Source organism: Microtus oregoni, unplaced genomic scaffold, assembly GCF_018167655.1.
Source record: "Microtus oregoni isolate MIOR12 unplaced genomic scaffold, Mior012 000000F_ref0000247, whole genome shotgun sequence".
NCBI lineage: Eukaryota > Metazoa > Chordata > Mammalia > Rodentia > Cricetidae > Microtus > Microtus oregoni.
This window is the reverse complement of record NW_024543059.1, coordinates 27,600,670-27,614,629: the sequence shown is the minus strand read 5'-3', so window position 1 is coordinate 27,614,629 and position 13,960 is coordinate 27,600,670. Positions and strand designations below refer to the sequence as shown.

General features: G+C 45.2%; 1 protein-coding gene across 1 annotated transcript; it reads left to right on the top strand.

Annotated features, from left to right (window-relative positions):
* Positions 1-4,069: 4,069 nt before the first annotated feature.
* Selenos (selenoprotein S) lies at positions 4,070-13,484 on the top strand. The gene is made up of 6 exons (XM_041656826.1): positions 4,070-4,207; positions 4,758-4,892; positions 6,299-6,405; positions 10,200-10,289; positions 10,446-10,524; positions 12,849-13,484. The coding sequence occupies exons 1-6, from the start codon at positions 4,132-4,134 to the stop codon at positions 12,926-12,928; spliced, it is 567 nt and encodes a 188-aa protein (XP_041512760.1). The 5' UTR covers positions 4,070-4,131; the 3' UTR covers positions 12,929-13,484.
* The last annotated feature ends 476 nt before the right edge of the window (positions 13,485-13,960 follow it).

The following is a 13,960-nucleotide window of genomic DNA, read 5'->3' as shown; positions in this document are numbered from 1 at the left end:
TCTTACTGGATGAGACTCCATCTTGGTCAGCAATCCAAGTGTTGACAAGTTGGTGTCCGGGGTAACTTAGAATTGCTCGTTTTTAACTAAAGGTAACTCGAGTTTGGCACCCAGGCCTGGGCTACACTGTAGTCCTTGAGAATGATGGAGGCTGCTGAACATGCTCTGAGTTAGTCTGGACTGAGCAGACTTTGAGTACTGGATAGTTTAGTGTTTGAGATAGGTGGGAAAAAGCACACCCAGCACACCATTACATCAAGTGTCCTGATAGAGGACTTTGCAAAGCTGGCCAGAGGCAAAGGAGGCTTCCTCTCTTCCATCTGTGTCTCAGGACCCAAATAATTGGTCAGGTTCACTTCAACCCATGCTATTTTCCCTAGAACCCAACATTTTCAGTGAATAATTTTGTAGAGCATGAGTTTTGTTCAGGCTAATGTTGGGCGTGTTACAGCAGAAATTTGTGTCAACTGATAGTCATGCCACAGCTGCAAGAATGGGTCCATGGAACTGCATTAACATACTGACTTGAAATGGTGTCTCATAGTCCCGGCTGGCTTTCAACTAGCCAGACAGCTGAAATTGACCTTGAACCTCTAATCCTTGCACCACCCCCCAACAGCTGAGATAGCAAGTGTTCACCACACCTGACCTTGAATGTTACTGCTTTAGCATTTGAATGTAATTGGTAAATGTCTTGGCTTTAAGGTTTAATATGATCAATAAGAGTTGATTAATGATTAACCTGAAGCTTGATCCCTGGATCTACAACTGGTCTCCATACATATGCCCACATATGTATACAAGCACACACAGGAGCAGGAGTGGGAAAGATGACTCAGTGACTTAGAGGGCTTGATGTTCTCAAAGAGAACCTGGATTTGGTTCTCAGCACCAACACTGCAGTTCACAACCTTCTGAACAGCTCCAGGGAATCCAACACCTGGCCTCCATGGGCACTGCAGGTGTATGGTGTACTTACATGCATGCAAAAACACTTATTCAAGTGCCCACAGAGGGCCTAGAGAAATGACTCAGAGGTTAAGAGCACTGGCTGGTCTTTCAGAGGATCAGGGTTCAATTCCCAGCACCCCTATGGCAACTTACACCTGTCTGTATCTCCAGTTCCAGGGGATCTGACACAGACATGCATACATGCATGCAAAACACCAATGCACATAAAATTAAATTTATTTTAAAAAAATAAATAAATAAAGAGTAGCCGGGCAGTGTTTGTCCCAGCACTCGGGAGGCAGAGGCAGGAGGATCTCTGTGAGTTCGAGGCCAACCTGGTCTACAAGAGCTAGTTCTAGGACAGGCTCCAAAGACACAGAGAAACCCTCTCTCTCTCTCTCTCTCTCTCTCTCTCTCTCTCTCTCTCACACACACACACACACACACACACACACACACACACACTACTCTGCCCTTGGGATTATCTCCCTCTTCCCAACTAGCCACCCCTTTTCTATGTGCTAGACTTAGTGAGTTAGGGTTGCTTACGGGAGCACGGGCACCCTACCAATGACTGCACCACTGAAGTAATGTTTCTTACTCCTCCATCAACTAGCAGTAGTAGAGTCCTGGGGGGTCAGGCGGGCCTGAATTAGCACCTCCCCCTCTCAGTGGTAAGGTGTTGAGCCCAGTCTTGTGCAGATCTTGTGACATCTGTAATCAGCTAGAGCAGCTGGCTTTCTATGCCTACTTCTCCTCAGAAAACTAACTAACCTACTCGGGACTGATAACATTTCTGCTTAGTTGCCGTCAACCAAAGCAATCCACCTAGCTAAATACAGTGGCTGCAGAGATTCACCTAAGCTGAAAGCCGTGGCTGTAAGAAGTATCCATGCAAGGATATGGTTCTAAGAAGTGACAGTTAGAGTAGGCATTTAGTCTCTATAACCAACAGTGACCTTGTGGTTGCTATTCACCTTTGTCCTGTTTCTGCAAGTAACACCTGAACTTCTCAAGTGCCTGACCGGAGTGAGTGGGGCCCTAGATGACAAGCACTTGATGAAAGGGTTAAAAATAACACAGCTGAGATGTAGGAGCAGTTTCATAGAAACTGGAATAAAAGCATAAAATCTATGCACTCAATTCAAAATGCTTTCCATTTTAGTGGATTATTACACGGTGCACATCTAAGTGCACGCTTGGTGCCCAAGAGTAAACAAAGCGACTTTGTATATATGTTTTATTTATGTGGCTTTGTTGTTTTTGAGAAGGGCTAACTACGTAGCTAGCCCTGGCCAAAGTGGAACTCATGGATATCCACCTGCCTCTGTCTCCCGTGGTTTTGAGGCAGTCTCTCATTGCCCAGTGTGACCTTCCTGTGACACCAAAGATGACCTTAGATTCCTGATCCTCTTCCCTCTTCCTTACAAACATTGGGATTAGAAGCATTTGCCACCATAGTCAGTGGACGCAGTGCAGAGCTTAAAACCCAGGGTTTGGTCATGCTAGACAAGGAAGTACTTGACCTAAGTGAGATACATCCCTCGTCCTACTTTGTATATTTTTAATGCATTATCTCTATGAATTGCTAATTTCTGTTTTATATTGCAAAATTAAAGTGGAAAAGATTCCTTGTTATTGGCATTGTGTAAAAGAATTGATTTTATTAGGACATTTTCATGTATGTGTATTATGTACTTTGATCATACCCACCCCACCTTTTTGCTTGTTTCTCTTTATAGCCCTGGCTGTCCTGGAACTCACTCCATAAAACAGGCTGGCCTCGAACTCAGGAATGAGTGCTGGGATTAAAGGTGTGCATCACTAATGCCTGGCATTTTGTTGGTGGTGGTTTTGTTCCCACTCCCTTTTAAAGAAACTAAATGTTACTACTTATTTCATCATCATGATAACAGATGTTACCGGACTGGATAAACAGGCAAATTAAGCAACCTCCTCCCTCTTAACCAGATGTTTCTCTTGGCATTTGTATGACGAAGCCTAAGTAAGTGAGAAATCACCTTAAACTAAGAGTAATGGTTCAAACTGGGGGTGTAGCTCAGAAGTAGAGCGTAGGGAGCCCAATGATAAGTACCCCAAATTTTTAAACAGAGGCATCATTTTTTTTACCACTAAGAGGAAAACATTGCGAATATAAAACAAATTCAGCAAATTGATGGCTATTGTCACAGCCCTAACTGATAATAATATCAGTCATCAATTTTCTGATTTGTAAAGTCCATTTTCAAGGTGGCTGGCTGAAAAGTGAAGCAATTTCACGCTTTTCTCTCCCACGTTCCATGAACACCAGTCCTTCAGTAGGAAAACCTGCTTTAGTTTACTACTGTAGTAGGCTACTCGACAGGCTAATTTTATGAAGCAATGGCATTTTGGAGATTCAAAGTCCACAAAACACTCAAAACTTCGGTCAGGGTCCTTTGACTGTGTCACATCATGGCGGAATGCATATAAATCTGGCTTCCTTTCTCCTGGAGAATTCCATACTGACTTCATATGACCCTTTATACACCACGGATAAAATTGTTGCCTTCTTAATCCCGTTAATCTAAGACTTTGGAAACTTGATTCCATCAGTTCCATTTCAAATCATAGCAGTCTCCTTTATTGCTTTCCTAATACGTTGCTGGGACGCATTACAAAGCTGTGGTAATGTGTCACATAGTAAGATTCTAAACATGTTGGAGTCATTAATACATTAATCCTTCCCTTGGCACTGTGGTTCCTTAGAAATTTGGGTCAGTGGAGTATTAGGTCGCTTTCCTCATGCTTGTAGAGGGGACTTATGCTGCAACCCTCACTGGCCCTGTGACAAGGGCGGGCTGCAAATCTCATCCCTACGAGGCTCCAAATCCCTTGTTCCTCGCTGTCCAATCAGTATCAAGTACAAGGTCTGTAGGAAATCAGTGTAAGATCATTTATCCACTACCACAGCTTCTAAATGCCGCCGCAGTTCCTCCCCAAAAGTCAAACGCGCTTCCGTCTGGGCGTCCTCAAGCCCCGCCCTCCAGCCACACCCCATCTGTGATTGGTCAAGCGTCGAGACGAGTCGAGCCGCGATAGGTCAGAACCTCCGCGGCCGTGAGCGCCACGTGTACAAAGGGCCGAACCGGAAGCCCGGAACCGAGAAGAGCGCTGGGCCTGTCGTTGGCAGCTGAGGCCATGGAGCTCCCCGAGGAAACTCTGTCCGCGCGGCCGGCGCTGGAGACCGAGGGCCTGAGATTCCTGCACGTTACAGGTGAAGGGCGGCTGGGCGTGCGGCAGGCGCCGCCATGCTCGGTGGGTCGGCCTCCCGGAGGCCTGGCGTTATCGCCGCGGGCAGGCCGGGAAGGCGGGCTGGGCCCGAGCGCAGCTTCCCCGAAGTCAGCCCGCTCTGGGCGGGCGCTCGCGGACTTGGTTCGCTGGGGTCCTTCTAACACCTTCCTTTTGCAGTGACTGGAGTCTCCGGCCGGCGTTTTGCTCTACGCAACCCTAACCCACTGCTGTCTCCTTTACAAAGCGTAGCTCCGGGAGTCCGGGTGGCCTTGACACATCCCCCTAGTCCTTCAGAACCCCGCTGCTGTGCCCTGCACCCTCCAGACTACTCCGGAATGCCCTGGTGGTTGAGAAGTTTCTGTACCCAGCCTTTCCGGAATCCTTTCATTCCTGACCCAGATAGTAACTATTTTAGGGGTCTGTTTTCTCAGCTAGATGCGAAGGTTTTGAAGGCAGGAGCTATGCTTTATCTTTGCTGAATATTATTGAGAAATGGCATTCTCCGTTTTTTGAACCTGCTTTCTTTTTGGCAGTGGGCTCCGTGCTGGCCAGCTACGGCTGGTACATCCTCTTCAGCTGCATCCTTCTCTACATTGGCATCCAGAAACTCGCAGTCCGACTGAGGGCGTGGAGGCAGAGGCAGCTGGACCAGGCTGAGGCTGTTCTAGGTTAGTGTCCTGTGATAGAAATGAAGGCGCCTGTAGCTTACTTTCATGGGTGGCAGCAGTTTATGCCTTTTAGTTTGGGTTTTTGAAAGATTTTTATTGAGATGCAAAACTTTCCCAATGGCGTGTAGCATACTCAGTGTACCTCTTGTTTAGTAAGAGGAGCAAAATGAAAACTTAACCCTTTCCTTGTGCTCTAGCTACATCCTTTGAGTTATTGTGAGTGACCAGAAACTCGGCATTAGGATTTTGCATGCACTTCATTTTGATTTTTTCCCAGACCTCATCAAGCCTGATTTCTGCCGGACGGTGGTGGCGCACGCCTTTAATCCCAGCCCTTGGGAGGCAGAGGCAGGCGGATCTCCGTGAGTTCCAGGCCATCCTGGTCTACAAGAGCTAGTTCCAGGACAGGCTCCAAAGCTACAGAGAAACCGTCTCAAAAAACAAAAACAAAACAAAAAAACCCGATTTCCACTTCTCATTTGGTTGTTTAAAAAAACCTCAAAGTGCAGCCAGTCTACCTAGAAGCTACCTCTGTGGTTGTGCCCAAAAGAAATGTTAAGTATTTTATGTTGCAGTATAACTAAAATACAGATCACCATGCATCTGAATTACCATGGTACTGAGACTGGGGTGGAAAGCCTTGATTTACAGCCAGGCAAAAATGTAAACTAGGATTGGGTATGGGCACCTCTAGTCCCAGAACTCAGGAGGCAGAGGCTGGCAGATCTGTATGAATTTGAGGTCAGCCCAGTCTACATGGAGAGTTCTAGGTCAGCCAGGACTACATAGTAAGTAAGACCCTATCTCAAAAAAAAAAAAAAAGTAAACTGGGGTTGGAGCTGGGACTCAGCTGTTGGAGTGCTTGAGTAGCATACACAAGGCCTGGGGTTTAGTCTCCAGCACCAAATAAAAGTGGGCATGGTGGCCAGCTTTCGTTGTCCCGCACTGGGAGGTGGAGGGTCAGGAGTTTAAGGTCACTCAGTGCCACATAGTGAGTTGGAGACCGGTTGAGGTTACATTAGACCCTATCTCAACCATAAGTTAAGTTAAAGCTGGGACATCCATATTCAGTTCATAATGCTAATTGAAAGGACTTGGTTTTTGTTGGAAGAGGATCTTACACCTCTTCTCATAGACCTAGGCTAGTCCAGTGATAGATGGAGATGCAGAGGCCTTGAGCTTTGCTTTCTGGACCTCTGGTCAACCTAGAGATCGGGCGCGAGTGAGATGTGTGGTGTATGTGTGGTACAGTAGAGTCTCGCTCCGCGGCCTTCACAGCACTTAGTGCTCCTCTCTGAGTGTGCAAGGATATATTTCATGGTGATTTTCTGACGTTTGAATCTCTATATTTATAGGCTATTTTATATGGAGTCATACCTCATTGTTTTTTCTTGCTGTTGTTTTAGAACCTGATGTTGTTGTTAAGCGACAGGAGGCTTTAGCAGCTGCCCGTTTAAGAATGCAGGAAGATCTAAATGCCCAAGTTGAAAAACATAAGGAAAAACTAAGACAGGTATGAACTGGGTTGACTTAATAATTGTGTTGGGTTTTTTTTTCTTTTCTTTGTTTTTTTCAGGGCCTTGAGCATGCTAGGCAAGGTCTCTATTGCCTATCCATACCTCTACTGAACTGTTCAAGGCTTAGTGCTAATGGTCAGAAAAATATTTACTGTTATTTGCAAGCATAGAGCAGAGTCGTGTCTCATTAAGTTCCAGCTGCATTTCGTAGTCTACTAGGTCAGCACTGGCCATAGAGAGGAAATGCTGGCTAGGAATAGGTTTGTGAATTCATTGCTACCGTGGACAGTGTGGGTGAGTGAGTGCATGTCTTTTGGGTGGATATCAAGAATTAATTTCGTTTAGTTTACTGTGGGTCAGCATGCTTGCTTTGTACAGTTTTGAACTGTCAAGGGAGAAATACTCTTGAAGAAAGGTACATCTTTTGTTTCTGTCTTGCCTTCAGGTGTTTTCTTAACAGTATTACTCCACAAGACTGTGTGCTTGGGTCACATTGCTGCCATAGCCCATGTAGATAGCAGCCTGTCTACCTCCCAAGTGCTGGGATTCCAAGCTCCATATTTGTTTGAAGCTGGGTATTGCATATGACTTAGTTTAGGGATGGTCAAGCACACAGCTGTGGGTTTCAGGAGAGCAAGAAAATGCAGCATAAGGCTTAGATAAGGATTGTGTTGGTGGAAGTGTGGACTAAAAGATCGGAATTTTGAGGTGTTTTTTGTTTTTTTTTTTTTTTGGTTTTTTTGTTTTGTTTTGTTTTTTTGGATTTTTGAGACAGGGTTTCTCCGTAGCTTTTTGGTTCCTGTCCTGGAACTAGCTCTTGTAGACCAGGCTGGTCTCGAACTCACAGAGATCCACCTGCCTCTGCCTCCCGAGTGCTGGGATTAAAGGCATGCGCCACCACCGCCCGGCTTTTTTTTTTTTTAAGTCATGGATTTTCATGGGAGGAAAGGTGGAAAGTGAGGGGAAGGAGGAACCAGGGATTGCTCTGAGCAGCCAGGGGAGTTGCACTGTCCTCATGGGAGTAAGACTGCTGTATTAGGTACTTCCGCTGCTATGCTGGAATGACAAGCAGCTGGGGAGAAAGGGTTTATTTTGGTGTCCAGCCCCTGGGGGAGGACACAGTCTGTCATGGCAACAGGAACATGAAGCCAGCCTGGCAGTCAGGAAGCAGACAGGGCAGGGAATGGAGCCAGGCTATAAAACCTCAAAGTACCTCCAAGAACATACTTCCTCCAACAAGGCTGCCCCTCCTAAAGGTTCCATGACATTCGCAAACATTGCTGCCAGCTGGAGACCACGTGTTCAGATACTAGTGCCTATGGGTGACATTTATCATTCAGATGACATTTGTACACTAGCATTGAGCTAATCTGTCATTGTCATTTCCTGTCCTATCCAGAAGTTTTCAGCGCCTCTCACATGTCCCACAAAAAGAACCCTCTGCCAGCTGTGAGGCCCAGAGAATTTGATCTCAGAATTATCAGCCTCAGTTGTGTCCCTGGGCTTCCAGAGACATGTGCCTTTCTGCCACATCAGCAGCTCCTCTTGTTTCTGCATGGCCATCCTTTCGGGTCTGCTCTGCCCAGCTTGACTGGGACCCAGAAGGAAAGAACATAATAAGATATAAATGCACACCCGCCTTCCTGAGGCGTTTAGTCCACTAGCAGCCTTCAGTTGATATAAGCTAGTTGCCAGTCTTCCCCTTAGTCACCAGCCTGACTTTAAAATTGGGAATTAGAAACCTGTGTGTGGTATAGAAGTTTAATCTGTGGAAATTACATCTCCACTGTTCTTGCTTCTTACCCACTGCCTAAATAGCCCATGTAATGTTAAATTTATTTAGGTGTTTTGTTTTGTTTGTTTGTTTTTGTTTTTTTTTAATTTTTTTATTTATTATATGTACAGTATTCTGTCTGCATGTATATCTGCGGGCCAGAAGAGGGCACCAGATCTCATTCCAGATGGTTGTGAGCCACCATGTCGTTGCTGGGAATAGAACTCAGGACCTTTGGAAGAACGGGCAGTGCGCTTAAACCACTTAACTGCTGAGCCGCCATCTCTCCAGCCCTGTTTGTTTGTTTTTTTGAGGCAGAGTTTCTCTGTGTAGCATTGGAACCTGTCTTGGAACTCTTGTTGACCAGGCTGGCCTCAAACTCACAGAGATCCGCCTGCCTCTACTTCCCGAGTGCTGGGATTCAAGGTGTGTACCACCACTGCCTGGCTTATTTAGGTATTTTTACAGATGTAGTTTATCCAGTATTTTATGAGCACACTGTATGGGTCCCTTTGAATAGAAATGGAAATCGTATGTGCATGTTTTTTCAAATGCCCATATCTGCCTGGCTTATGGTTAGTTTAGATCTCTCATAGGTAATGCTAGAATTTATCTGCTAAACATTGATTCTGGATGTTTATTTTTTGTGTGTTGAGTCAACCATGTACATGCCGTGGTGTGCACTGGGAGACCAGAGGACAACTTACAGGAGTCAGTCTCTTATTTCATGAGTTCTGGAGCTCAAATAGGTCATAAGCTTGTTTGCTCGTTCAGTAAACACTTTTTGCCTGCTGAGCCATCTTGCTGCACCCCACCCCCCATTTTGTTTTTTGTTTTGTTATGATGGATTAGACTTTTTTTTCTTTTTTAAAGGCATAGGGTCTCATGGAACCCTGCCTGCCTAGACTAGATGTCTGCCTCTGCATCCCTAGAGCTGAGGATTCTGGGATTACAGGCATGCATCACCATGCCCCACTCACTTAGACATTCTTGATGTAGCTAAAAGTATAGAGTAACCTGTAGGTTAAGAGGTTCTTTCTGAACTAACTTGTATTTACAAGTGATGGAAGCTTGAAGAGTGTGTGCCATGGAGAAATTTGCTTTTATCATGTGTTCTTATGACATCACAATTTAATTAGGACCAGAATAGATTGCTTTGGGTTTGAATTCTTTTGGAAATGAGAGATTGCATGCCCCTGACATGCATGTCCACTGCAATGCTTGGTTGCTTGAAAAAAAAATGGCTACTGTCCATGGAACAGGAAGCAGAAGCAAATACCATGTGTGCTGGATCAATACGTACCACAGGCTTCTTGGGCAGCCATTGCTCAGTGTGGTTTTCTGCAAGGATTCATTTCCCTTATGTTTCCATAGTATTTAACTTTCTAATACACTTGGCAATCTGTTGTCCTATGACCCAGTGCCTGAGGCACAGCCAGGTAATGGTAAAACAGGCCTGCCAGCCACACACACCCATTACAGGTCATTTCTTCTGCATTGCCAAAATGGGCTGAAATAATGGAATCATTGTTTCTTTTTCCACACTTTTAAAAACTCTAAGTACTTTTATTTTATGTGCATTGGTGTTTTGCCTGCATGTATGTGTGGGGATGCAGATCCTCTGGAACTGGAGTTACAGACAGTTGTGAGCTGCCGTGTAGATGCTGGGTCCTCTAGAAGAGAAGTCAGTGCTCTTAACTGCTTAGCCATCTTTCCAGTCCCTTTCATACATTTTAAAACATTTAAATAAGGGTTTTATGAGATAGGGTCTCTCTGTGTTTGCCAGGCTGGTTTCAAACTTAAGTTTTCTCATCTTCCCGAACACCAGGGTTAGAGGTGCATACCATTATGCCAAGCCTGCACAGCAGCTTTTTTTTTTTTTTAAATAAAATGAAAGTGAGACGTTTGGAGAGATGTTTAAATTAAGAATTCTCAAATGAGCATTTTTCCCTGAGACTAGTAGGAGCTTATGAGTGCTTCCTCTCTGTGTTCTTTGTGTGTGTGATTCTTTCTTAGCTTGAAGAAGAGAAGAGGAGACAGAAGATTGAAATGTGGGACAGCATGCAAGAAGGCAGAAGTTACCGAAGAAACACAGGAAGGCCTCAGGTAACTAGAGTTGACGGCAATTAGCTGTGTAGAATGCCAGGGCTTGGATTGGGTCTGTGGTTTTGTAAATTAAACCCAGACCATGGCATATTGAACTATACCCCCCTATCCCCAAGTACAATTTATTGATTCTTAAATTTGTATATGTTCAAACAGGAAGAAGATGGTCCTGGGCCTTCTACTTCATCTGTCACCCCCAAAGGAAAATCTAACAAAAAGCCTTTGCGGGGAGGTGGTAAGAACCTGGCAATGTGAAGCATTTAGAAGTTTTAACACTTACAAGATATATTGTCTTTTTGTGTGTACTTTCTGTGTATGTGTGGTGTGTGTGCACTTCAGTCTGCCAGTGCACGTACCCATGCTTGTACAGAGGACAGTAGGTTCTATCAGTTCCACTTTATTCCCTGAGACAAGACCTTTCCCTCATCCCATTAGTTGGTTTGGCAGCTGGGAAGCCTCAGCAGTCCTGTCTCTAAGCGGAAGCACTGCGCTTACAAGTGTGTGTGCTGCCATGCCTGGGTTTGTGCATGGGTGCTAGGGGTTTGCACACAGGTCCTTGTGCTTGCTCAGCCCTTTTTCCCACTGAGCCATCTTCCTGGCTCTATATTTTCCTTTTAAAAGTTAAGATTCTCCAGCTGAGCATGGAATGTATGCTTGTAACCCTGGTACTTGGGCAGCTGAAGCAGGATTGTCCAAGTGGAGGCCAGCCTAGGCTACATAGTAAGGAAACAGTCTCTTAGTTTCTACGCCCCCAGTTTAGGGCTGTAGAGATAAGGGAAGCAGATACAGAGTGCCTGTGGCTCCTCGCTGAGCAATTAGGATGATGGTGCTGGGAAATGTGAGCCAGGATGAGAACAGTCTGTCCCTACAGAGCTGTGTCTGGCAGACACTGTCTTGTCTTGCTGCGGTGCTGCCCTGTTTCCTATGAGTAACTTTCTCCAGGTAGAAATATGTCCACTCAGCTTTTCCTGTCTGTTACATGACACCATAGCAGCACGTCTTCATCTTGTCCCTGAGGGATTTTCCTTATCTTGGGAAGGTGGGACAGACAAATGCAGGAATTAGCAATCTTTTGAGATTCAGGCTGAGTTTGCAGCAATGGAACAATTTATGATGTACCTCCCCTCCTCCCCTCCAGAGCTAATTGTTTTCATCCTGGCCTAACCAACACACATCAGTTTGCACATGGCCTGTTGTGCTGTCCAGCAGTCCTGAGCTGGGGCCAACCTAAGCAACCTGGCTTAGCAAATGAGGAAACTAAAACTTAGGGCAAGATTTCATGGTAAGCAGGGAGCAGAACCAGCCCACATAAGACTGACTGTGGAGCCTGGGGCAAGGACCCAGTTATCGTATTGGCTGTAAGGATCCGATGTGGGAGGGAGAGATGGAAAAAGGATGTAGGTGACACATTTCTGACTACTAGAAGTGGAAGGCTCCATTCTGGTTATTTGGTTTGGTTTTTGTTTGTTTTTGAAACAAGGTCTTAGACCTAGGCTGGCTTCCAGCTCAATGTGTAGCCAAGGATGACCTGGACCTCTTGATCCTCTTGCTTCTTCCTCCCAAGGACTAAGATCACAGGCCTGGACCATCACAAAATGTTCTGCTTTGCTTTTGTTTTGTTTTTGAGACAATGTCTCAAACTATAGTCTAGGCTGTTTTGGAAATCACAGTGTAGCCAAGGCTGGCCTTATGCAACCTCCTGAGTGGAACTACAGTTGTGAGCACCCACATCTGGCCACTTTAATTGTCTTCTAAGTCCATTTTCTGCAGCTTTAATAGCCTTTATTTGGATGTGTGCTTTCTTTTCAGTACTGTAATTAGTGTAGGGTAAACGTCCAAGCCCATTTCTGTGTTTGAAAACCTACCAAAGCCTTCCAGTCCCTGAGCATGAAATCTCACCAACCCCTACTTTGGAAAACTCCTCCCCCAAGAAACCCTGTTTAAGCCTGCCTCCTGCCCAGTCCCCTGCTGCTTCTCACCTGAGCAGAGGTAGCCAAATTCTTGTGTCTCTCCCAATAAATCTCTTATGTGAGGTTTGTTGTGTGGTGTGACTTTGTGGTATTCCTTGGCTCCCGACTGCCAAAGATGCCTTTCCCCTCAGAGATGCAACAGTTCTAAAGAGGAAAACATTTCCATCAGCTCTGTAACACTTCTGCTAGGGAAACCTTCCCCCTCAGGGCTGCAACACTTCCTTTGGGGAAACCTTCCTCTTAGAGTTAACACGCGCATTGGGGATTTCCCCTCAGAGCTGCAACACTTGTATTAAGGAAAATTTCCTCTCAGAGCAGAGCTGTAACGCTTAAAATTGGAGGCTTCATATAGTTAAATCAGGCTATCTTGGGTAATTTCTGACTAACATTTTGCATGCCTCTCAAGTACTGGTATTAAAGGCTGCACCACAACTATCGCTACCTTATTTTTAATATTAGGCTAAAGTCCCTTGGATGGAATCTTTATCTTTGCAGTGATTTACATGCTAGATTTGTGGTTAGAGTTTTAATATAGAATATTCCCTGATCTCCAGCCATCAAAATGGTTCTGTTTCCTTTTCACTTCCAGGTTATAACCCTCTGACTGGTGAAGGGGGTGGAACCTGCTCCTGGAGACCCGGACGCAGGGGCCCATCATCTGGTGGATGAAGCTAAGACTCTTGTTAGTGTCACTTGACATTAGCAAGATGGACCCTTAACCCTCAACTCAATTGCCTTACGCACACTTTCACAGTGACTAGCCAAGAAGAGGCGGGGCTTATTTCCATTCTTAACTACCTGTATTTTAAGGGCTTTGGTCAGTATGAGAAGAGACATTGCCATTAGGTCACACTCGTAGAGACGAGACAGCCATTAATTTCATGGCTACTTGCTAGTTGGTAGGTTGAAGGCCTCTTGCTATTTAGCAGACTTTGTGGAGGAGGCCCAGTGGTGATCTTTTGGGGGTAGAAGTCCTTTCTAATAGGACAGTCTCTGTGACAGAATGCGTTGAATGATGTCCTCCTTATAAATGGTGAGCCCACCAGTGAGGATGACTGAAGTACAGTTGACGGGGTTTGCTTCTGTATGTTTATCTTTATGAACAGAACTTTGTAAAACAGAAAAAGTTAAATACTTGAAAAGTAACATTTTTAGCATCTTTATTAAACTCAAGGAAATTTCCTTGTGAGCTTGACTTTGTCAGACATTAAATAGCTTTTTGTCATCCAGTCTCCAATTATTTTGCTTACTTCTCATGGCTAGTGGCAGATGATAGTCTCGGTGATTGTAAAGTTGACAGACTCCTTGAGTTTTAGTTGTTACATTGGTAGGATAAACAAATAGCACAGCAGGCTATGGTGGTGTGTGCCTGCCCTGCACCCACACACTGGGGCCTGAGAGTAACTGCAAATGTGAGGCCAACCTTAGCTATGCAGTGAGTTCCAGGCCCATCAGAGCTATATAGTGAGACTCTGCCTAAGGGAACATAGTACTCTGTAATAGACTGGTAAGACATGTTTAAAAGGAGAACAGAAAAGCATGGTACTTGTCTGTAAACACTTCAGACACCACAGGATTGCCAGACTGGCCTGGGCAGCAAAACCCTACCTCTCCCACCAACCCAACAACACAGTCTTGCTTGAGCTCCCAGGACTTCCTTTATGCATATGACTCATTTGTCCATGAGAGGACCTGCTGGGG